At 41.1% G+C, this 24,495-nt stretch overlaps 1 protein-coding gene across 1 annotated transcript in view; it reads right to left on the bottom strand.

Annotated features, from left to right (window-relative positions):
* Positions 1-443: 443 nt before the first annotated feature.
* The window catches only part of Cwh43 (cell wall biogenesis 43 C-terminal homolog), a 56,461-nt gene continuing 32,409 nt past the window's right edge, over positions 444-24,495 (bottom strand). Inside the window, exons 12-16 of the mRNA XM_008851561.1 lie at positions 22,288-22,437; positions 20,088-20,232; positions 15,986-16,047; positions 12,333-12,488; positions 444-651 (exon numbers count right to left, since the gene is read on the bottom strand). Coding sequence (XP_008849783.1) covers positions 573-651; positions 12,333-12,488; positions 15,986-16,047; positions 20,088-20,232; positions 22,288-22,437 — 592 coding nt within the window. The 3' untranslated portion in view covers positions 444-572. The remainder of the gene's footprint in view (positions 652-12,332; positions 12,489-15,985; positions 16,048-20,087; positions 20,233-22,287; positions 22,438-24,495) is intronic.

Below are 24,495 nucleotides of genomic sequence, written 5' to 3'. Positions count from 1 at the left end.
ATATTACCACACACTCACTTTTTTTTTTTTTTTTTTTTGGTCTTTTTGAGATAGGGTCTCCCTGTAGCCCAAGCTGGCCTGGAACTCACTATGTAGACCAGGCTGGCCTCGAACTCACTTTTTAAAAACATTTTACTTATTATTTTCATTTTATGCATATGAGTGTATTATTGCCTGCATGCATATAAGTGCCCCGTGTCATGTAATGCCTGCAGAAGTCAGAAGAGGGCATTGGGTCCCCTGGAACTAGAAATACAGGTGGTTGTTAGCTGTTATGTGGGTGCTGGGATTCAAACCTGGGTCCTCTGCAAGAGTGCTCTTAACCACTGAACAATCTCTCCATTCTCCCACACACTCATTTTTTACCAAAGGTTTAACAAAAATAATTTGGAGAAATGCCTTTATTAAGCAGCATATTTTATGAATTGATGGATTTCCCAGCATATGATATCATATTTTTAACACCTGAGGTTTGTCATAAGACTCTTCCCATTTTCATGAAACTCTTCTTTTTGATCTTCTGTATTTTCCCCTTAGACTTGCACAGTTGATGGCTTCTTGTTTTAAGTTGTTCAAACAAAGTATTTGGGGGTACTCATGTGAAAATGATGGTTATTTTCATGATTGTGTCCTTCTTTGTAGGATCCAAATCTAAAAAAGGAAGAATTGGCATGTGAGGGCTATTCATAAACAAGGGATGTCCTCATGGAAAATTTCAATCAACTATTCTGGTTTTACTTATCCATCTTAAAAATGGGTATTGACCAATTTACAAAACCAGCAAGGGAAAAAAATCAGATGAAATAGAAATTAAAAGGATTGTGAGAGAGACAGAGTGAAATATTTTTTATTATATATATATATGTGTATATATATATATATATATTTGGTCTTTTTGAGACAGGATCTCCCTGCAAGCCCCAGCTGTCCTGAAACTCACTATGTAGACCAGGCTGGCCTTGAACTCACAGAGATCTGCCTGCCTCTGCCTCCCAAGTGCTGGGATTAAAAGCGTGCACCACCACACCCAGCTTTATTTATTATTTTTATTTTATATGTATGAGCATATTGCCTGCATGTGTATATGTGCACCTGTGTCATGCATTGCCCATGGAGGTCAGAAGAGGGCATCAAATTCCCTGGAACTGGAGCTACAGATGGTTGTTAGCCACCATATGGGTGCTGGGAATTGAACCCAGGTCCTCTGCAAGAGCAGCCAGTGCTCTTAATCACTGAGCCACCTCTCCAGCACCTAGGCTGAAATCTTAATCTCCACAGTTCTACCCGTGGTAATGTACCATTTCAAACTTACAACCTTACAACTGTTCAGGATTATCAGCTGACAACACTGCTGGTTTTCTCTCTAGTTCTGAATTTCATACTATCTACTTTACAAGCAAAGCAGTCAGGACACATGAAGGTTTATTCATGTACATTTGTGTGTGTGTGTGTGTGTGTGTGTGTGTGTGTGTGTGTGTGTGTGTATGTGTGTCTTGGCTCAGCTTCTAAATGGCCTGCAGGTGCTTTGCTGCAGATTCCCTGTCTGTTTCCCTGATGGGTTGCTAACCACATGGCCCTGGGTGGTGTGATGAAACATCCAAGGCACTGGGAGCTAAGACCTGAGAAAAGGAGGACAGGGACTTCCTTTTCCTCACTGGCAGCCATGACAGCCAACAAACCTGTGGACTGTAGGAGATGGGAGAGCCACTTACTTTGTCGTCTCAAGATGATAGTGATAAGAAATAGTAAGATTTTTCAGTTCATTTGACTCCCCTGTTCCATATCTACAACTAAATCCTCAGAAAGTAACTAAGGATGTATCCAAAGACACACAGGAAAGGAGCTCCTGGGAGATTTTTTGTAATAACAAGAGAATAAATGAACAAAATTAACCAAACTGATTAATATTTAATACATTTATACAATGGAGTATTATGCAATCATTAAAATGTTTCAAGTAGAGTATTATGGAAGGAAGGTCATGATATACTACTTGGAAGAAAAAAAATCAAATTCACAAATAGAATTCACATGCATATATGCATATATGCATACATACATACATACATACATACACACATACATGCTTCCTACATTTACAAAATCAGGAGTATCATGTGGTATATCAACATACACAAGAGTGAGTTCAGCGAGATGATGGAATGAGGCTTTCCAGTGCCCACCTCTTCATAGAAACAGTTTAAACAATTATCCACATGCAAAATTATTCACATGCAAAAATGCCTTCAGAAAAGCTAAGGAATTCCGGTGACCGATTATAGCTCAATGATAGCTATTTCTGTAACACAGAAATAAGAGATTCAATGAAGAAAGTATGAAATGGCTTCATATGACCTGCATCAACTCTCCCAGGTCCGGGTAGCACAGCAAAGAGGGGACACTTTCCATATGGGAGAAGGGAGAAAGCCAACACCAAGACCAGACTTTGTTGCAGACCCCATCACCAAACATACCCCTGAGAACATTTCACCAGGGTGACACCCACAGACCAAGCCTCTGCCACAACATCAAGCCAGTCCCCTATTAACCTGTCTTAAGGACAGTAGACTTTAAAACTGAAATCTTCTAACTCTAGTATGAAAGTACTAAAAAGAAGTCCAACTCTAATAATTTGTTAATGGGTACATGATACACAAGATATGTGAATTGTTTTGTAAATAAAATAAGATGGTTTAGTCCTGTAACATTTGTGCCACAATTGCACCAGTAGGCATTTCATGCCAGATCAGTCATTATTGTAGCTCATATGGTTCACAGATGGGTAAGAGTGCTGAACACTTTTCTCCCTGGCAGTGTAAATAGATCCTTCTAGCATTATGAAAGTTAGCCAGTAGGGTTGAAGCTTCCAGGTTGGTACCAGCTTGATTTCTTTATGTCCTATGACTTGAGTATGCAGTGTTTTCAGCAATAGGTCTTACCATCAAGTTCTGGAGAGTAACCAAGAGAAATGACAATTGGCTGTAATGTTGGGGGGAGGTCTATGGGACCCCATTGACCAACAGCTTGAAAAGAGGTAACCCATTTCTGGCACTGTGCTTTTTCTTTGATAGTCTATGGTGTCTGAAGGAGGCACTGCCCCCCCCCCGCCCCCATGATATGGTGACTCCATTTAATCCCCTTTTATATATTATATCTATATATTTTAGAATGCTTCTACAATAGTAATTTTCTGTATGGCATTTTCAGAGGTCTTTCATGTTAGCTGATGGCTGCTGTGGGAGGGCGAGTCAGTTTTCTCAGGAATGTGGCCCCTGAGAGGCTACCCATGCTCCAGTAGATGGTCCTACAACCATGCAATACAGGCAGCACTAAGTGGACTCTGTGGAATGAGAGAGAGAGAAAGAATGAAGTTGGTAGGTAAAAATGAAGATAGGGAAGGAGTTGGGAGTGAGGGAATGGAGGGTGGATTTAATCAAAACATAGTATATGCATGTATAAAACTCACAAACAATAGAAAAGTAAAATAGGAGTAAAGATTTTGTTTTCAAACAAAATTATTATAAGTTTGAAGTAGAGTTATGAGATGTTTTATGTAAGCCTCAGGTAACTACAAACATAAATCTTCAATAGATAAATCTTCAAGTCATAATGGAAGACAGCAAGAGAGGAAGAACACAAGCAAAGAACTGCAAACCAATAAGAAGGTGATTTTTAAATGGCAGCACTAAGTTCTCGCCAATCAATTACTTTAAATGTAAATGAATCAAATTCTCCACAAATGAAATACAGTGTGATCGATGAATTTGGGGGGGTTGTATTTTATTTTTTATTTTATGTGTATGAGTGTATTGACTGCATGTATGTAAATGCACCCATGTCATGCAATGCTTGAGGAGGTTAGAAAATGGTGTTGGATTCCCCTGGAACTGGAGTTACGGACAGTTATTAGTCACCAACAATGTGGATACTAGAAATCGAACTCAGGTCCTCTGCGAGAGCAGCCAGTGCTCTTAATCTCTGAGCCATCTTTCCAGTCCTTGTTTTTTTTTTTAAGCTCCAACAATATGCTGCCTATACAACTCAGTTTGGCTTTAACAACACACAGAGGCTGAAAGTGAAGGGCTGTAAGGAGATATTCTATGCAAATGGTAACTAAAACACAGCAGGGGCAGCTATACTAATAGCAGACAAAACTGACTTTAAATAAAAAGCTTTCACAGGAGACAAAGAAGGCCATCATATAATGATAAGGGGATCTATCAACCAATGGAATGTGACAGCTGTATATATATGTACACACTCAACACCAAAGCACCTAAATATATAAAGGGAAGTTACAAAAGAGGGCATTACTAATAGATGGCTTCATATTTCCAAAAATGAATCCAGATGGAAAATCAATAGGGACAAATTGGACTCAACACTACACTATAGAGAAAATGAACTCAACAAATATATACACTACATTCAGAAGACCTCACTGCAGCAGTAGAGTAAACATTCTTTTCAGACTTACATGGAACATTCTCCAGGACAGATCCTATTTTAGGACATGAGTCCTAATCAATGTAAGAATATTTGAATCATGTTGAATATCTTTTCTAACCACAGTAGTAAAAACTGGAAATCAATAGCAGAAATGGGAAAATTCACGAACATGTAGAAATTAAACAGCACATACATGAATGACCAGAGGCATCAAAGAAAAAATCAAAACAGGGGCTGGAGAGATGGCTCAGCAGTTAAGAACACTGGCTGAAATGAAAGAAGAAAAAAAGAAAAAGAAAAAAAAGTGATGGGGAGATATGGGAGGTATTGGAAGGGAGAGAGTGGGCATGGATTTGATCAAAACACCTTATATGCATGTATGAAAGTCTCAAAGTTTTTGTAAAAGTAAAAAAAATAATAATAAAGTAGCATCAGCCTGAAAATAAAAAAAGAACACTGGCTGTTCTTGCAGAAGACCCAGGTTCGAATCCCAGCACCCACATAGCAGCTAACAATTGTCCATAACTCCAGTCCCAGGGGATCCACAGCCTCCTCTGTCCTCCACAGGCATTACACAACACGGGTGCACTTACCTACATGCAGGTAATACACACTTACACATAAAATAAAAATAATAACTAAAATACTTTTAAAAATAAAAATTTAAATAATGATGTGAATTAAAATGGAAATACAAAATGCCAAAACATATGGAATAGAGCAAGAGGAGTTTTAAGACAGAAGTTTGTAGCAATATATGTCCAACTTAAAGGAAAAAGATTTTACAGAGCCTAATTTTATACTTTAGTAATCTAGAAAAAGAAAAAGCAATGCCCAGAGTCAAAAACAAGAAAGAGCAAAGCTGGGGCGGGGGGCAGGGTTGGCACATTTCTTTAATCTTAGCACTCAGGAGGCAGAAGCAGGTAAGATTGAGGCCAGCCTGGTCTACATAGCGAGTTCTAGGCCAGCTGGGGCTACAGGGAGACCTTGTCTCACAAAGACCAAATAATAAATAAATAAAATAACACAGATCAGAGTAAAATATGAAAATAGAAAAATGAAATATCAAGAGACTAAGAGTTGGCCTCTTGAAAAGATTTTTTAAACTGATGAAACTTTAATTACACTGACAAGAGAAACCTCAAAGAGAATTATGAATGTTAGAAAGACACATCACAACTGATGCCACAGAAGTCCAAAGGATCATCAGAGACCACTATGAACAGTTTTACACCAGCAGAGTGAATAACCTGGAGGAAACAGATTCATTCATAGGCACATACAACCTACCAAGACCAAATGATGAAGAAATGTAAAGTCTAAACAGTCTGACAGGGGGACTGAGTCAGCTACCAAAACCCTCTGTCCACCCCTCAAAACAGTCCAAGACCTGGTAGTGTTGCTGACTTCCATGCAATATTGAAAGAAAAATTAATGCTGACCCTCCTCAGACTCTTCCAAAACACTGAAAATGAAAGAACTCTTGCAAATACATTTCACTAGGCCAGCATCACCCTGACAGAAAGGCAAGGGACCCAAATAAACATATCTCAAAAGAAGATTTTCAAACAGCTAACAGGTATATGAAAACAAATGCAAACTAAAAACCACAAGGAAAGAGACAGACTACAGGCTGCTTCAGTGTGACCTGGTTAAGTAGCAGAGTTCACTGGACTGAGGCTGTAGCTAAGCTGTCAGGGTGCTTTCCTAGCATGCACTCTAGTCTTTGGTTCAGTCCCCAGAACCGTCTTAGTTACTTTTCTATTGCTGTGATAGAAACACCATGACCAAGGGAACTTATAAAAGGAAGAGTTTATTTAGCTTACGGTTCCAGTTCCAAAGGGGCAAGAGTCATGGTGGGGTAGCAAGACAGAGGTGGCTGGAGTGGGAGGGAGGGAGGGAGGGAAGGAGGGAGAGAGGGAGAGAGAGAGAGAGAGAGAGAGAGAGAGAGAGCACAAGAGAGAGAATATACTCTATTTCAAAGGGAGGGGGGAGCTTTGGAAATTCACAAAGATAGTGATAGAACAGTTCAAAGTGCCAAGAAAAAGATGAGTGATATACTGAAAAAGAAGCTAGCCGGGCTGAGCACAGCTCTGTCTTTATGGTTTTCCAGTGGTGGAGGGAGAAACAGAAGCCTCTTCCAGAAGGTAAAACTGGTGGTGAAGAGCCACTAGCCATGCTGCCCCTCAGGACAAGTCCATAATGCTCACAAGTCTCAAATCCAGTTACAGGTTTTGGTGAGATAGTGATTCCTTTCCTAGAAGGATCAGCAGTGGATAGAAATCCCATTGTTGCTCTATATGATTGGGAGGGTGGGGGTTTGGTGTCATATTGAGAGGGGCCCTATTACTTAAAACTAAGCCACCCTGAGCACCTGAGAATAAGGAACAAACCACAAGTCAGGAAGCCTGAATTTAACCTGCCACTGCCTCAAGGTGAGAGACAGCCTGGGAGGCAGTTGGGAACAGGAAGGTAGATGCTGACAAGCCAGAAAGTAAAGGTTGCAGGAAACCCAGCCCAAGCAGGGAAGGACACAAGGAAAGGTAGCCCCACCCACAGGGACTGGGAGCAGACCTCATCAGCTGAGAATAACTCTGGATCTTGACAACCCTGAGCTTGAGGTCAGCAGGTGGATCAAGCTCCAGAGCACCTGCCTGGTGTTCACTGCTGAAGAATCTGAGAACTCTCACGTTTCAGAGGGATACTCGCCACCCACTGCTGCATCCCTTAGGCAGGTGGTCAGTTTTTGAGGTGGGGGTGGGGTGTTTTGGGAAATATGAGTACATGTCCTTCACCTGTGGAGATCTCAGATTCATGGTTGCTTCACATATTCTTTTTTTAAAATATTTTATTCGTTATTTTTATTTTATGTGTATGAGTGTATTGCCTGCATGTATGTGAGTGCACCTGTGTCATGCAATTCCGCAGAGATCAGAAGAGGGCTTCAGATTCCCCTGGAACTGGAGTTAAGAACAGTTTGCAGCCGCCATGTAGGTGCTGGGAATCGAATCTGGGTCCTCTGCAAGAGCAGTCAGTGCTCTTAACCACTGAGCCATCTCTCCAGCCCCACTTGACATATTCTTGACACACTTGTAAGACATCTTCTAGATAGAACACTGACCACCCCAGTGAGGGAGGGTAGGATCTGGGGAAGTCTTGGGAGTCAGAGAACCTGTCCAACCCGCATACTGCAAAGCTAAGTGTGGCCAGCAAAGACCCTCCCCTGGTACTCTAAGAAGGGAAGCTACTTAAGTAAGACAGCTCTGGCAGACATCAGACACTTGACCTAGACAGGCTCAATACCAGCAAATACCATAAAAAGACAAGAACCCTTGAGTTCAACTGACACCTCCCCATGCTGATAACGGGCAGTCTCCAGTTACTGAGGGTCCTGACAGAAGCTGCTGATAACAAGCAGTCTCCAATTATTAAGGGCCTGGACAGAAGCTGCTGCTAACAGGGAGTCTCCAGTTACTGGGGGTCCAGACAGAAGCTACTGCAGCTGCTTTTCCCTAGAACTTCCACTTTTTTATTTTTACTATACTTTCAGTAGCATTTTCACCCAGTTGCGCTTTTTAAAAAACATTTTGTTTTTCAATTTCCTTTCATACACTCATCTAATTTCCTTCGTACATTTTTTTCATTATTGAGTAATCTTTACTCTTTTCCTTTCTTTGTGTTCTTTTATTCTTTCTTTTTTGTCATGTGTCTTTCACCATTTTCTCTTTCAGTTTTTCAAACACTGTATAGTTCTAGCACAGAAGAAGCAATGTAGACCAATGAACTAGAACAGGGAATCCAGAAATAAACCCACATGGCTATAGCCACCTAATTTTCCACAAGGTGTCAAAAACATATATTGGAAAAAGCCTCTTCAACAAATGGTGCTAAGAAAGCTAGATGTTTACACGTGGAAGAATGAAACTAGATGTGTATCTCTCACCCGCCCCAAGTCTATTCAGAATGGATTAAATACTTAAAGTCTGAACCATTGAAACTGACAGAAGAAAACATAGGTAAGACACTTGAAGATATAGGCACAGGCAAGGATTCTCTGAAAAGGACTCCAGTAGAACAAGAAATAATCTGAAGAATTGGCAAGTGGAATTAAATAAAATTTAAAAGTTCTGCACAGCAAAGAAAGCAGTCACCAGAGTACAGAGGCAGTCTAAAGAATGGGGGTAAAAATCTTTGCCAATGCCACACCAGACAGGGGATTAATATCTAGAATATTATAAAGAATTATGAAAAATCAAACATCAAAAGTCATCCAATTAATAAATGGACTAATGAACTGAATAGACAGTTCTCAAAGAAATGTAAAATACCAATAAATATTTGAAAAAGTGCTCAACACCCATAGCCATAAGAGACATGCAAATTAAAACTTTTGTAATTCTATCTCACCTCATTCAGAATGGCTATCATCAAGAAAACAAATGCTGGTCAGGACGTGGGGAAAGAAAAGCCCTTATATTCTGTTGGTAGGAGTGTAAACTTGTACAACCACTATGGAAATCAGTGTGAAGATTTCTCAAAAACCTAAAGATAGAACTGCACATGAGCCAGCTCTACCACCCGTGGTGTAGACCCTAAAGACTCTAAGTCAATATACCACAGAGACTCTTGCACATCCATTTCACAGAGCTAAGAAATGGAGCCAGCCTAGATGTCCATCAACAGATGAATAGATAAAGAAAATGTGGTGCATACACCCAATGGAATTTTATTCAGCCATAAAGAAAATGAAATAATGACATTTTCAGAAAAGTAGATGTAAATCATTGTTAAGCAAAATATGCCAGACTCAGAAAGACAAATACCACGTTTTCCTTACTATGTGGAATCTAGATTTAAATGTTTGTGTGTGTGTATGTGTGTAGATAGATAGATAGAAGATGATAGACAGATAGAAGATGATAGATAGAAGATGATAGACAGATAGAAGATGATAGATAGAAGATGATAGATGATTAAATAGATAGGCAAATGCATAGATACATAGATACATAGATAGATACATAGATAGATGATAGATAGATAAATACATAGATACATAGATAGATAATAGATGATAGATAGATGATAGATAGATATAGATAGATAGATGATAGATGATAGATAGAAGATAGATAGATGATAGATGATAGATAGATAGATAGATAGATAGATAGATAGATAGATAGATAGATAGATAGATAAATAGATAGATAGATAGATAGATGTGTGTCCGTCATGAAAATTTTAAAGGGGATCATAAGAGGGAGGAAGAGCACTTAACAGATGGGGAAGGGGCAAAAAAGGGGAATGTGACATGACTCTATTACACTCTCTGGAGGAGCAGGAAAGATGGAGGAGGGCAGTGGGGAGGGGGATGAATAAGAACCAGGTAAAATGATACATATGTTTAAAATGCCAGAATGAAGCACTTTACTTTATATGTCAACTTAAAACTTGGCTATAAAAAGAGCTGGGAAAATGGCTCTGTCAGTAAAAAGCTTGCTGTGCAAGCATGAGGACCTGCATTTGAGCCTCAGAATCCTCATTACAAAGCCAGGTATGGTAGCATGCACTTGTAATCCCAGTGCTGGGGGAAGCAGGGACATGCAGATCATAAGGGCTTGCTGGCCGGCCAGCCTATCTGGCAACTTCAAGCTGGTAAGAAACCCTGTGTCAAAAAACAAGGCCCCTAAGGAATTAGCAATCGACAGAAGAGGAAAGGAGGGCAGGTGAGAAGGGGGAGAAGAGAGGGAGAGACAGACAGATAGACAGACAGAGAAACAGAGAAAGACACAGAGGGAGAGTGTTCTTTTATATGCAGAATCTCTAAAAACTACAGAAGCAGAAAGTACAGCAGGGGCTGGGTTGGAGGAGACACAGGTCAAAGGAAATTATTTCAATTACACAAGGTGAATGAGTTCTGGGATCTGCCCCTCTAAGGCATTGTGACTAAAGTTAACAACAGTGTATCAGATAGTTTAAAGCACTGAGAGCAGATGGTGAGTGTTCTGAGCACAGCATTTCAAGGAAGGCAGGCCTTCTCCAGGGCCAGTCTTCTCGTCGCTGGGCAGGAATGCAGATCCAGCTCAATCACAGCTGTCTTGGCTCAATCTGCAGTTGTGGTTTGCCAAGAAATCTTTTATTGGGATTGTGCCACACTCCTAGTATATGAAGAGTAAAGGAACAAGAAGAATCTTTTCTGCCCAACCGTTCTACTTTGCATTTAAGAAGTGACCTCAAAGAGCAAAAAGAGGGAACCCTCACATCTGTTGCCACACTGCGTCATTGTTGCAACATGAGCCCTCGCCATGCACTATTCTAAGAAACGCCTGTGTCAGTCAAACCTCAAGTTACCTTACGCCATAGATGGCACTGTTATTTTTTTCCCCACTTTTAGCTGAAGGATTTGAGGCTTAGCTGAAGTGGCTAGCTATGCAGTCCTTGGCTAGCGCACGGAGCCTGACTTCACAACCACTTTGCACTTATGTATGTAGCATGAGAGAAACAGTGATGGAAACAAAGCAAGGCTTGGTCTTAGCTTCCCTTACATGTATTGCCTATGCTCTGGTCCAGATCTTTATTGTAAGTAGGGACAAGGAAATAAAGAAATGAAATGGAGAAGTGCAGCTTTGCCCTTGACAAAGTCTGAGACATTGCTCCAGCTACTGGCTGCTGACGCAGACATACTGAGTGATAATACTGTCTAGCACGTGCTCGGTGTCCAGGTTTATGTGGAAGTCCTGTCTTACCCAGTGCAACAGTGAAAAGAGCACACACTCAAATCATATGCTTGGCTACAAACAGATCTCAGATAACTGCTACTAAAAACTAAGCAACACAAAATCCAATATGTCTTAGCAGAATATGTACAATCTAAGGGAATTCTTCATGCTCCATAGTCTCAGTTTGAATTGCACATTAGAATAACGTGGAAAGAACTTTTTTAAGTCCCAAACTCAAGAGTCACTACAAGGAGTCCTGATGAATTGATGTGAGGGGCTCAATGGCAGTTTTCAGATGCTCTCAGGTTGAATCAAAGATGCAGCCAGTGCTGAGAGCCACAGCAATGGGCTAGTATAGTGCTACTGGGCTTCCTTCCTACTGAATAGCTCTGTCTTTGATTAGCCACATAAGCCTAGCAGTGTAGTGCACATTCCTCAGCCTGACTTTTCTTCTAAATAAAATATTGTCAACTAACTCAATGAGGTAAACTGAGACAAGACATAAAGATCCAGAACAGGACTGGGAATGCTCAGATATTCACTCTCATGGTGGCCATGATAATGTTGATGAAGATGATGATGAGGTGGTGATGATGATGATGATGATGGTGGTGGTGGTGGTGATGATGATGGTGATCATGGTGGGGGGATGATGATGGTGGTAGTGATGATGGTAGTGGTGATTTTAGTGATGATAGTGGTTGTGATAGTGATGGTGGTGGTAGTGATGGGGATGGTGGTGGTGGTGGTTGTGGTGGTAGTTGTAGGGATGGTGGTAGTGGTAGTGTAGTGGTAGGGGTGATGGGGGTAGTAGTGGTGGTGATGGTTATAATGATAGTGGTAATGGTAGTGATGGTAGTGATGATGAGGATATGGTAGTGGTGGCAATGATAGAGATGGTGGTAGTGGTAATGGTGGTGGTGAAAACATTGTAACCTTTACCCAGAGCCTAGAGCTACAACACATTTCTCCATTCCAGAAAACAAAGACTGTGACTTCAACCCAATCCGAATTTTATAATCTTTACCATGGATTCCCTACCTGGAAGGTGCCTCTAGAATCTACCACAATTTTTAGCTCATTTGAGGAATATTTGGGTTCCCTAGGAGGTGAGTGTGGTAGCTCATACCTCTAGGCTATAACTGAAAGGAACTCACTTACCTGGGATTGAAATGAATGTTCTTGGGAACTCCTGTGTCATCTATGACCACTTTCTTGTTATCTCTATAATTGACAGGATCATCAGGGATCCTGAATTTGGCCATCTGAATTTCAGAGTCGCTCAGTTCAGCATGAGAAATTCTCGCATAACCCAACCTACAGCAGAAATAGAAAGATTTTTAAAGTCTTATTATACAAAAACCTCTGGTGTGTCAGCAAGGACCTGGAGTCAGTCTTCAACTTCTAGTCAAAATCCAATGAAGCCAATAAACAGCCAAAGATAGCATCTTCATTATTAAGCCAGTTTCCATTTTTTTGAAACAGGGTTTCTCTGTAACTCCAGCTGGCCTGGAACTTGCTATGTAGACCAGGCTGGCCTCAATCTCACAGAAATCTGCCTACCTCTGTCTCCCAAGTGCTCAGATTAAGGGTATAAGCCCCCCCCCCGGGCCAGTTTTCTTTTTTTTTTCTTTTTTTTTTTTTTTTTTTTGAGACAGGGTCTCCCTGTAGCCCCAGCTGGCCTGGAGCTCACTATGTAGACCAGGCTGGCCTTGAACTCACAGAGATCTGCCTGCCTCAGCCTCCCGAGTACTGGGACTAAAGGCGTGCACCACCTCACCAAGCCAGTTTTCATTTTTTAACTTGACTATGTATCACAATTAGAATAAACTTGATTTGTTGCCCTAAATGTTAACAGAAATATTGCTTTTATAACATTGCTAATGAATAAAGAATATGTACATATACTTAATTAACTACACTTAGCAATCTTTCTTTACTTTTGTACATGAATGAATGTTCTGTCTACACAAATTGCTCCCCATATAATTATGTTTTGGGTTAATAAGAGGATTTCTTCAGAATGACAAGAGTGTATGCTTCAATTTTCTTACCTTTAAAAATTCAAATACCACATGCATATTTTCAGGCACATTTACTGGTCTAAAATCAAAGATTTTATTTGTCTAAAAAATTCCACATCCTGTTTTGCTTAGAGCTTTCTTTCTAGTCTGGAAAAGTCAAAACACTTTATAGACATTATCCAAATAGTTCTGACTGAAGTGCTCAGATGGAGAAGTAGGGGAAGCACAGCAGCAAGGAATTCATTTTCATTCCTTTATATTTTGCCTCTTCCAAAAAAAATAATTACATCAGCTTCACTCATTTGTGGATCTGATGCAGCGCCATTTTAGGCATTGGGGGCACAGGGGGTGTAATAAGTCCTAGCTCTCATGGACCTTTTGTTCCAGTTGGAAGACAAATTAAACAAAAGTGTCTTTTATAAAATCTATCAAATGGTTGCAGATAAGTGCCATGGGAAAGTACAGAGGACAGGAGTGCTGGGTGGCCAAGATTGCTATTTTACAGGATGGTCAGTACGTACCTCCTTGGAAAAGAAACATTAAACAAGACGTTGCGGTAAGGAAGCAGGCAAGGCAGATGCCGGAGCAAGGGTGTTTTAGAGAAATGGGATAACAAAGGCAAAGGCTCTGAGTTAGAAATGTGCTTAGCATTTCAGTGAACCAGCTACACCAGGACTGAAAGGGGAATGTGAAAAGAGAGGAGCTTGGGGTAGAGTGGGAGCAGATGCTACAAATCCTGTGCAGACTCAGCACTGTGAGGACTCAGATTCAGACAGGAAGATGAGGAAGGAGGGACTCTGTTAGAGGGGTTCGGGTAGAAATGTGTGGTGGCTACTGTGTAGAAGGTACACATCATTGAAAGAGTCAAAATGGAGAGACTAGTGAGGAGGCCACTGCAACAATTTAGGTACAAGAGGATGGGGACTTCAGCCAGAGAAGGAGGAGGAAAAGTTTAAAGCCAATACTGACTAAACCCACAAAACAGAAACAGGAGCTACAGAGCCAGTGTGGGCAGAGGCAGCAAAGTCTGCCCACAGTGAAAGGCAAGTCAGAAGCTGCAACCAAATGTCTTATGGAGACCTGAGCTGTCAGAGAGGGCAAGACATTTGGCTAGTTCAGGAATTACAGCTCTTGGTAATTCTAAGGCACTGTCTCTTATAAATCTAGGTTATTTCCCAGGTCTCTATGATCAAAGTTCTAACCTGTTTGGTAGATATAACCTTCAAAGAAATTCCTAAAGTCCTTGAAGATAAGGAAATGTGACAGTATGAATCTTCCAGTAAAACAGGAAGTCTCCCATTGTTGTCCAATTAGCATTAAGCACCTACTAAGTGCAAAAAAAGAGCATTTTATAAGCACATGCTAAGAAAAGGTCATATGAGCCTAGAGAAGAATGCAGCCACATGAAAGGGAAAGTCTTTATCAACCCTGCTGGGACCTTTGAGAATAGAAATGCCTTTTATTTACACCACTCAGTCTATGGCATTTTGCTGGGACAACCAGAGGTAGATCAATAAACAAGCTTTATATATGAAACTATGCTTGTTGTTCTCATATATATGAAACTACACACACACACACACACACACACACACACACACACACACACTGGTTACCATAAATACCACTGTTTCTTGATAGTCAATTACTTTTGCAGCTTAGAACTGTTATATGTATTTCAGTCTGCCTCAAAAATTGTTTTCTAGGGCTGGAGAGATGGCTCAGTAGTTCAGAGCACTGGCTGCTCTTGCAGAGGACCCAGGTTCAGTTCCTGGCACCCACATGGTGGCTAACAACTGTCTGCAATTCCAGTTCCAGAGGATTCAATGCCCTCCTCTGGCTTCCATGGGCATTGCATGAAACTGGTGCACCTACATACGTACATGAGCACTGCATGAAACAGGTGCACCTACATACATATACACATAATTTTTTTAATTTTAATTGTTTTCTAGAATTCTGATATCCTATCAAAAATACTTGAACATAGAGCTCGACGGAAACAGTTTTCAACTTTACATATAAAATACTTCATGAACAGTAGGTTCTCGTCTAGCCTCACTCTCTGGAAACACTGAGACAGTAGTCAGGCTTTCTCTCCTGCAGCTATCTTGGCAGGTGCTGGGCTTCTTAGGGTTTTTGAACCAGTGTTATAATCAGAATGACCTTACAACATCTCAGGGGCCTCCTGGACCTCCCACAGTAAATACATGAGCCAGGCAAGTGAGTTGTTCCAGCTCCTAAGGTCACCCTTCTACTCATACTCCAAGTCCTTAGTAAGGGTCTATAGAACGTCATAAGATCTGTTCCCTCCCTCACTGACAGTATCCTTCCTTATGCCATCTATCTTTATTCCCAATACACACAGCAGCTACCCTCCCCTCACTGTGCCTGGACTGCCAGAGCTCCCGGGTTAGGATCTCTGCACTGTTGCTCCCTGTATTACCTTCCAGATAGCTATATCACCAGCTTAGAAATCGACAGACCTGGAACTCACACCCAGAACGTTCTCATTCCGTGGTTTATGCTGTTTTTATCATGATAACCAGTCAAAAACTACCATTCTTACTATGTGATCCCTGTGTGTTGCTGTGCTTAATAGTTGGCAGTGTTCTCATGATATCAAAAATTCGCTTAACCACCTATGACTTCTTAAGCTATTAGGCCATGCCTTGAAAAAAAATGTTACATAGTGTAAACAACAAAATCAATGTTTATAAAAATCCAACTGCTTCCGTGAAGTTTTGCCTTCTAGGGATTAATAAATATTTTGTTAATGCCCATGCTCACCTTATCAGCCCCCGATACATGATGTATTCACACCACCTGTCATGATCAGTGCTGTCGATGTCCTATTTAAAGAGCAGAGACAAGACTATTTAAAACACAAAATTAATGCTGTATTTTTTGCCTGAAAAGAAAAAGAAAAAGGTGAACTAGAGTACAGACTATTTTCTCATAATAACTCCTACTGATTGTTCATGGGGAGAATTAGTCATTCATTCTAGACATGGCTTTTAAATATCTACTCTGTGTCCCTCTGAACTGGATGCTAGGAATACAGAGATGAAGGTGGTCTGTCAGCAGTAGCACTCTGGTCTCGCGTCCTACATCTTTCCAAGCCTATCATCCCCAGCAGAGCTGAGAACCTCTTCAGTCACCAATCAGCAGAGGCCAGGCTCTGAATACCAGCTACACCCGGTGCCACGGTTGCTTGGTCCTGGGTCTCCTCCCTGCCTTCCTGTTCAGAGGCACCCCCACCTACTTGAGCTGCCTGGTACTTAGCAAGACGCTCAGTGTTCACCAGGTATTAAGTCTATATTTGTTCAGTCGAATCATGGAAATAAATACATTCAAGAGTGATTAGGGTTCACTTGATGTCGAAGACGTAAAACCAGTTCAATTTTCAACAAAAGAGGAGAAGGGAATAGATTTTTTTCTTATAATATATTGGGAAAGCTATGAATATGGAGCTTTTAGGACAAAAGGAAAAAAGTCTCCATTTTCTTCCTTTTGAATACCCTATAAACAGAAATAAACATGACTTTTTACCACCTCTACATCTTACTATTAAAAATAATTTAAATATATTTTATATCACTAAAAGAATGCTCTACAATTTATTATTTACTTTTCTTTTCTGGACACATGGATGCTAGTCACTCTTTATTAGCATTTACACCTTTTACACACATTAGAAAATGTAAATAAACCTTAAAAATTAAGTTAAAAATTTAATAATGAGCCAGACATGGTCGCATATGACTTTAATCCCAGTACTTGGGAAGTAGAAGCAGGCAGATCTCTGTGAGTTTGAGGCCAGCCTGGTCTACATAGCAAGTTCCAGGCTAGTGAGACCCTGTATCAAAAGAAATTTAATAATGATAAAAAACAAACAAATAAAAGAAGCTGTATTCTGGTTTGCCTTGGGAAAGATAAAAATTTAATCATTTAGCTATATATACTGGGGACTAATAAACTATGAATCTGCTTAACTATTATTTTACTTTATTAGGTTTTTAAGCGATATTATAAAATTTTAAGACTAGAGAATTTAATTACTCATTTCTTAAAGAGAAAAAAATCTGTTCATCTAAGCAGATATGATTAACATTCCTCTCCACACCAATAAACTTTCTAGTACAAAAAGCAATCTCACACTCCATTGCCAGTCTTAGCACAGTTTTAACCATTGTACTAGAAGCCAGCAGAAGATCAAATGAAAAGCAGTTTGTGACCACTTGAGACACAGATAGCTGACATACCTGAGATTCTGACCCCCAGGTTTTTCTTTGACTCTTCTGAGCTCCCCCAGGCTCTTTCTGAGGCCTGCTGCCTTTTCTGACCATGACGTCTGTGACAACCACCATTTGGATATGATTTGAGTGAATCCTCCACATCCTCATGGGATAGAAGCTTTGTCTCCATTATGGCTATGCTGAGGTGTGGAAACTTTACAGGGCAGGGCCTAGTGCACAACGGTTAGGTCTAGGGAGAACCTCCTTCAGAAGGGATTAATACTGGTCACAGAATGAGTTACATTTTGCCAGAGCAGTTTGTCATAAAATGAGGCCACTCCCTGCACTTGGCCCTTCTGCATGTGGACATTTTTCTTCTCTCTCATCCACCATGTGGTGATGTGGCCAGGATGGCCTTCACCTGACACTGAGCAGACAGGGCAGCCTGATCTTACATTTCCAGCCTCCAAAACTGTGAGTCAAGCAAACTTTTTCTTTATAAACTACCCAGAGCCGGGTATTCTGTGTGGCAACACAGACCAGATCACAGAGCAGCTTCTTAGGTCTTCCTTCTGCCCTCTTGAACTCTGTAAGTAAGACTGCCCATTTCCATGGTTGGAAGAGTGCCTGTAACCTTGTTCCCTGTCTCCAGTTCTGGTTGCCTTCCTGAATTCCACACTATATATCTGCTTGCCAGTTGGACAGCTCCACTAGGCCCCACACATGCCTCAAACTCAGCCCACAACTGAGCTCATCATCTTTGCAATACTGTTCTTCCACATGTCTTATTTGTTTGTTTGTTTTTGAGATAGTTTCTCACTATGTAGCCCTGGATAGTCTGGACCTTGCTATGTAGACCAGGCTGGCCTTGAACTCACTGAGACTTGCCTGGTTCTGCCTTCCAAGTCCTGGGAGTAAAGCCATGTGCCACCATGCCCAGTGTGTCTTCTTTATAACAAATGTCATCATCACAAACCTCCTGACCACAGCCAAATGAGGAATCATGGCTCTACTTCTGCCTTGTTCATGAATGCAGAGACCCACTCATCTCCCAAAGCTGCCTTTCTAGATATGTATGTAACCATCAAGACTGATTAACTATGCCTCCAGCCTTCTACCTTGACATGTAGCCACATGGCTGAGTTCCAGTCCATGAAATGTAAATAGAAGAGTCAGTTTCCTGGAATTTACATCTAGAGATAACTTGCATACACTCCATCTTCCTAACTAGACTATGGGTGTTGTTTACATGATGGGACCATGGGAGTACAGCATGGGAGCAGAGGCCATGGAAATAGAGGCAATGGTACTGGAGGTCTGGTTGCATGCAGCCACAGCCAAGAAACAGCAATTCCAGATACTGTGGAGTGCCACACCAGTGCTGATTCTCCATCAAGATTTCCACATGAAGAAACATGCTTCTCTCTTATCCATGCCACTATCATTTGGGTTTTCTGTCACATGCAGAAAACCTTCATCACATCTGCTCTCTGTCATCTTTTCCAGTGCCGCATTCTAAGCGAGGTTAAAGTAGTAAGATCAATACAAGAGGCATAAGCCTTTTCTCTACAGACATTATCTCCAGATAAGAGGTTATAAACAAGACAATAAGGACCAAGAGATCTACATAACCTTAGTCAAATATAGCAATTGTGTTTCTCATTCTAAATTTATGTGTGTAGTGTGTAGTATTCTGGTATATGTATCAGTCTCTTGGGAATTTGATTTGCGTATCATTTCCTCAGAGCATGATTATGTCAGGGTAGACTGAATGAAGAATTGAAGAGTTTTAGACCAGGGAAGGGAAAGACTAATCCAGAGTCATTGTGAGGCCCTCTTGGGCCCATCAGCTGCTCTCTTACCTGATATTCCATTTTGTTTTTCACTCTCAGGAACATAGTTAACTTTTACAGTGTGGCAGATTGTATTTTCTAAGTACAGTTACAATAGAATCTCACTGTCCCTGTGGTATTCCCTTTTTATTTTATTTTATTTTATTTTATTTTATTTTATGTGTATGAGTGCATTGTCTGCATGTATGTAAGTGCACCTGTGTTGTGCAAGTCAGAAGAGGGTGTCAGAACCTTCTGGAACTGGAGTTATGGACAGTTGTTAGCCATCATGTAGGTGTTGGGAACTGAGCCTACATCCTCTGCAAGGGCAGGCAGTGCTCTTACCACTGAGCCATCACTCCAGACTGCCCTCCCCCATGGTATTCTTACCAGGTGACTTTGACATTTCTGTCACCAAGGAGTGAGGTTTGGTCTTTCAGGTGAAGGTGCTCTGACCTATGAAGACACCATTGGTGCTGTGTCACTTAGAAGGCAAGTCCTACAGGACAACCCATGCTCTCATCTTGGATACTCACTCTGGAACCCAGTCATCATGAAGGGAGGAAGCCCAATAGTCTATGCATAGGAGCCAGGTTCCCAAGCCCAAAGCACAGTCAACCACACAGGACAGCTTAGAGTGTCCTGAGGACCATCTCATTGACCCTGTATGAAACACAATTGATCAGTCTCCACTGAGCCCTGCCCATAGTGCATACTGGTAAGCAAGTACATGTACTCTGCTACTGGGCTGGGTTTTTTAAGCATGAAAAATTAAGAAGAATTTTACTTAATGGTTCAGAAATCCTATTAACATTATATTACCTTCACGTTGCCATGTTCTGTGAGTTGTAGGTAATCTCTGGAACCAGGTGCTGAGGTGATATATCCCAGAAATATCACTTTATTTGAGCAATTTTTTAATAGTTTAGAAACAGCAATAGCCTGCAGCTTCCTGTCAAGGTCATCTCTAAGAAATGCAAAAATAATGAAACTATTATATTTATAAAACAATATTTTTAAACATGTAACTAAATTCCCAAACAATATCTTCAAACAAGTTACAGACTCAGAGCAGTCTCTATCTGGGAAAATGTCTAAATGTTTTGCAATGAATGAGGCATTGACACAGAGCTTCAGTTGAATAGACTGACAGACTCTTGACTAGGAGAAAGCATGTTCTTTCTCCAGAAATCATTTGCGTCAAATTGATTTAAATATCTATTCTGGGGCTGAAGAAATGGTTCAGCAGTTAAGAGCACTTGCTGTTCTTACGGAGGACTAGAATTCGGTTCCCAGCACCCATGTCAAGCAGTTCCCAACTGTCTGTAACTCCATGGACATTCACAGTCAAATTCGCATACCCATACACAAGCATACACATGTTCACATAATTAAAAATAAAACAAATTTTTAAATATTTATTCTAAATACAGAATTTGTTCAACTTTCTTCACAATAAATCATGGCAGATATGGGGATATAGCTCAGTGGTAGAGTGCTTCCCTCATATGCAAAAGGCCCTTTCTATGTTCACTCTTCAGCACTACAAATAAAAATAAATACACAAATTAAGGAAGAAAGCATGGCAGTTATGTGAGACTTGGTCATCAGTACCATAACTAAAGAACTAGTAGCCAAATAAAGAGCCAGAAATACTGTTAAGAAGAGTCCTAACATTCACAGAACACCCCAGGCTTGTGTGACCTATACTGTCCCTTCAATGGAGTACTTTCTGAAAATCTCCTTGGCTATCTTGCCCAAATACTAGCTAGACATGTTGTTTTTATTATACTAACTACTGTAGATATAATACAGACAAACAAGCAGGGACCTCAAGCTTTTGAAGGGTTTAAAGTCTGAAAAAAAAAGAACATCATATTTTATATGATCCATCCAGGAAAATGGAAGCACCACAGATGTTTCAAATGGAGTGAGTTTAATATAGGGAATTGGGAAGCCAAACAGGGACAATCAGAGAACAAGGAGAAACTAACACCCTCTATACAGCTAGAGGATCGACAGGCAGAGGTGATATGACAGAGACAGAAGCCAGCACTGGCTAGTGGGAGATGGACTACAGCAGAGGCTTCCATGATGGAGCTGGGACCACCCAGGAAGGAGCTGCAGTGCAGGTGAGACTCAGCTGCTGCCAAAGACACCAGGGGAAGCACAGAGAAAGGATGAGAAACACTCTGGCTTTCCCCCTTTTCTTTCCTTCCAACCTTGTGCCTCTCATTGGCTAAATCCACCCAGAAAGCAGAAGGCAACGGACTTTGGAACGTGTCACCACTTACTAGGGATAGCCAAGGATAAGAGCAAGGAATGGATCCAAGAGTCAAAGCTCAGCAGGCATTTTCCTAGAAAGTTAGCCAGCAAGTGAGTATTAAGGAAAAGGGGACAAAGCAAGAAAGAGGGAGAGCACCAGGAACTGAGGAGATCCGAGAAACACTGCTGAAGGGGGCTCTGAAGACAGGGCTTGGCAGAATAAATACGTGTAGACACCCAGTTGTTTGGGAAAACATGAGGACAGAAAGGAATGCCATTTAGTGGCCTCGAATCCTAATAGTACAGCGATGTGTGGGCCCGTAAGAACAGAGAGTATGTCCTTCTGCAGTCTGGTTTAATGTGCTCTCCCCAGCACCTGTGAGTTCTGAGTTTGGTCTGACATCTTCCTAGCTTTATGGCCCCGGTTGGATACATCAACTAACCTCTTTCCACCTAACATCTTTATCTGTAAAATGGGGCCAATATGGCACTTAGCCTATGCAGCATAAAGATTAAATACAGTCACACATTTACCTGGAAAGCTACTGCACAAGTCCACAGTCGTGAGCTTATATAACCCCTATTACACTATACTCTGATACATTTCAAATGTACTGACTAGTACAACCAGACACACGGGGAAAATAAGATTTTTTAAAAATAGAAAGCAAGAAAAGTAATTTCATAGAAATCGAAGTAATATGTTAATAACATTTCTTGACATTTATACAATATTAAGTAAACCAAAGAAACCCACTCATGATTCCCAAAGTGTGTCACCACAAAATCCACCAGTGCGGCAGAGACATTAACAGTCAGGGTTATGGCTGGTGCAATCTCGCCCTCTGGTGATGGAAGAAGGTGATGTTCTGATTTCACAATTGGGTATCGTGACAACACCATAATCCTGCATAGAAATGAAAAACAGCCTCAGCATATCAGGCAGACAGGATGAAGGAAACGCAGGAAAACGTCATGTTTCGGGACAGCCATCCACTGAGGGACCCTCAGAGCAGGAATGCGGCAAGACTTCTATGGGAGTCTGCTGGTTCATTGCCTCTTCCTATTTGGTTTGTTTTACTGTATTACTGTGTGTGTCAGTAAATGCTATGGAGACAGGAAAAGGGCAGCATTGGCAAAACGAAAAGCCCTCTTCACTTGCATTACTACTCTGACAACATATACGTGCACCCAATTCTGTTATTATTCATGCTAATGATTAATTATGGGACTGTATCTGGTCAATTAGTACACAAAGTAATAATTTGCAAAACTAAACACCGTTCCAAAAACATGATAAAGGTGCCACCTCAAAGTCAAATAATATATAATTATATAATATTAGATCAATATTATAATCAATCAAATGAAAAATACTGTTATACATAATTATAAGGAGAAGCAGAACTCAGGAGCTCAGCCTGTCTGTCTTTCCTAGCTGCACACACTTTCTGCAGCTCTCCATGGAGTCTTTCAGGCAGGTCTGCCTCTACCACAATACCTAAAGGTCTATCTCCAGCCTGTCCTGCCTATTCAGCCCTCCAGACAATACACTGGAGATCACTTGACTGCCCCAGGGCATCTCCAACTTAACACATACATGTTGCTTTCCTGGGGGGTTCTCATTCATTAAAGGCATCTCCCACCAGGTATTAAGATCAAAACTCCACATGTCACCCTTGATTCTTTTCTTCCCCATCCCTGACATCTAAGCCATCAGTAAGTCCTGTCAGCTCTATTCCAAAATAGTTCTTTGTTTATTTTTTATTTTATGTGTATGATTGTATTGCCTACATGTATGTAAGTGCAACATGTGTGCAGTGCCCACAGGGGTCAGATGATGGTGTCAGATCCCCTGGAAATGGAGCTAGGGATAGTCGTTAGCCACCATATGGGTGCTGAGAACCGAACCCAGGTCCTCTGCAAGAGCAGTCAGAGCTCTCAGCCATGACCCATCTTTCTAGACCCCCAAAATAGTTCTTCACCCCACCCTCTTCTACATCCCGCTGTCACCTTCCTCACATGATACTGCACCCTCTTCATCACTGTCTCCTAGCCCTCACTCTTCTCAAAATGACCTTTTAAATTGCAATACAGATCAGAACACCTACCTTTAAAATCCTCCAGTGGCATTTGGGCACAGCTGGGTGAGGTGCCCTCTCTGGTCAGGCACTCTAGGTTGACTTCACTTCTTTTTTTTAAATTTTATTTATTATTTTTATTTTATGTGTATGTGTGTATTGCCTGCATGTAAGTAAGTGCACCCATGTCGTGCAATGCCCACAGAGGTCAGAAGAGGCTGACGAAACCCCTGGGACTGGAGTTACGGACAGTTGTTAGCTGCCATGTGGGTGCCGGGATTTGAACCTAGGTCTTCTGTAAGAACAACCAGTGTTCTTAACCGCTGAGCCATCTCTCTAGCCCCCTGACTTCACTTCTTACCAGCTTATCCTGAATTCTCTCACAATAAGTACCACCAGCTCCATCTCGCCTCCATGAAAGTAGCTGCTCCCTCAGTTCTTCCTGGGGCTCATGCTGGGTTCTTCTCAAAAATGACATCTTCAGAGAGACTCCCCAGGCTGCCTTGCCTTGCCTGGGCCACCAAACCGTGGGCAGTGCTCTCTCTCTCTCTCTCTCTCTCTCTCTCTCTCTCTCTCTCTCTCTCTCATTTTCTACACACATCATACTTACCAGAATCTCAAATTGTCTTATATTTCTTTGTGAACATGTTTATAGTTGTCCTTGAGTATCTACAGAGGATAGGTTCCATGATGCCCCACAAGTACAAAAATGTGTGCTTAAGTGTCATATAAAATCATGTCATGTTTGCATATGTTCTATACAGATCTTCCTAAGCACATCAAATGTATCTTTGGATTACTTATAGTATCTAACTTCATGCCCATACATTGCTTCATTCACATGGATTCAATTGAGAGTGGTAAATTTCATCTTACTTTTTTGA

This window comes from Nannospalax galili, unplaced genomic scaffold (assembly GCF_000622305.1).
Source record: "Nannospalax galili isolate Female #2095 unplaced genomic scaffold, S.galili_v1.0 scaffold1586, whole genome shotgun sequence".
Taxonomy (NCBI): Eukaryota; Metazoa; Chordata; class Mammalia; order Rodentia; family Spalacidae; genus Nannospalax; species Nannospalax galili.
This window is presented reverse-complemented; position numbering and strand designations above follow the sequence as displayed.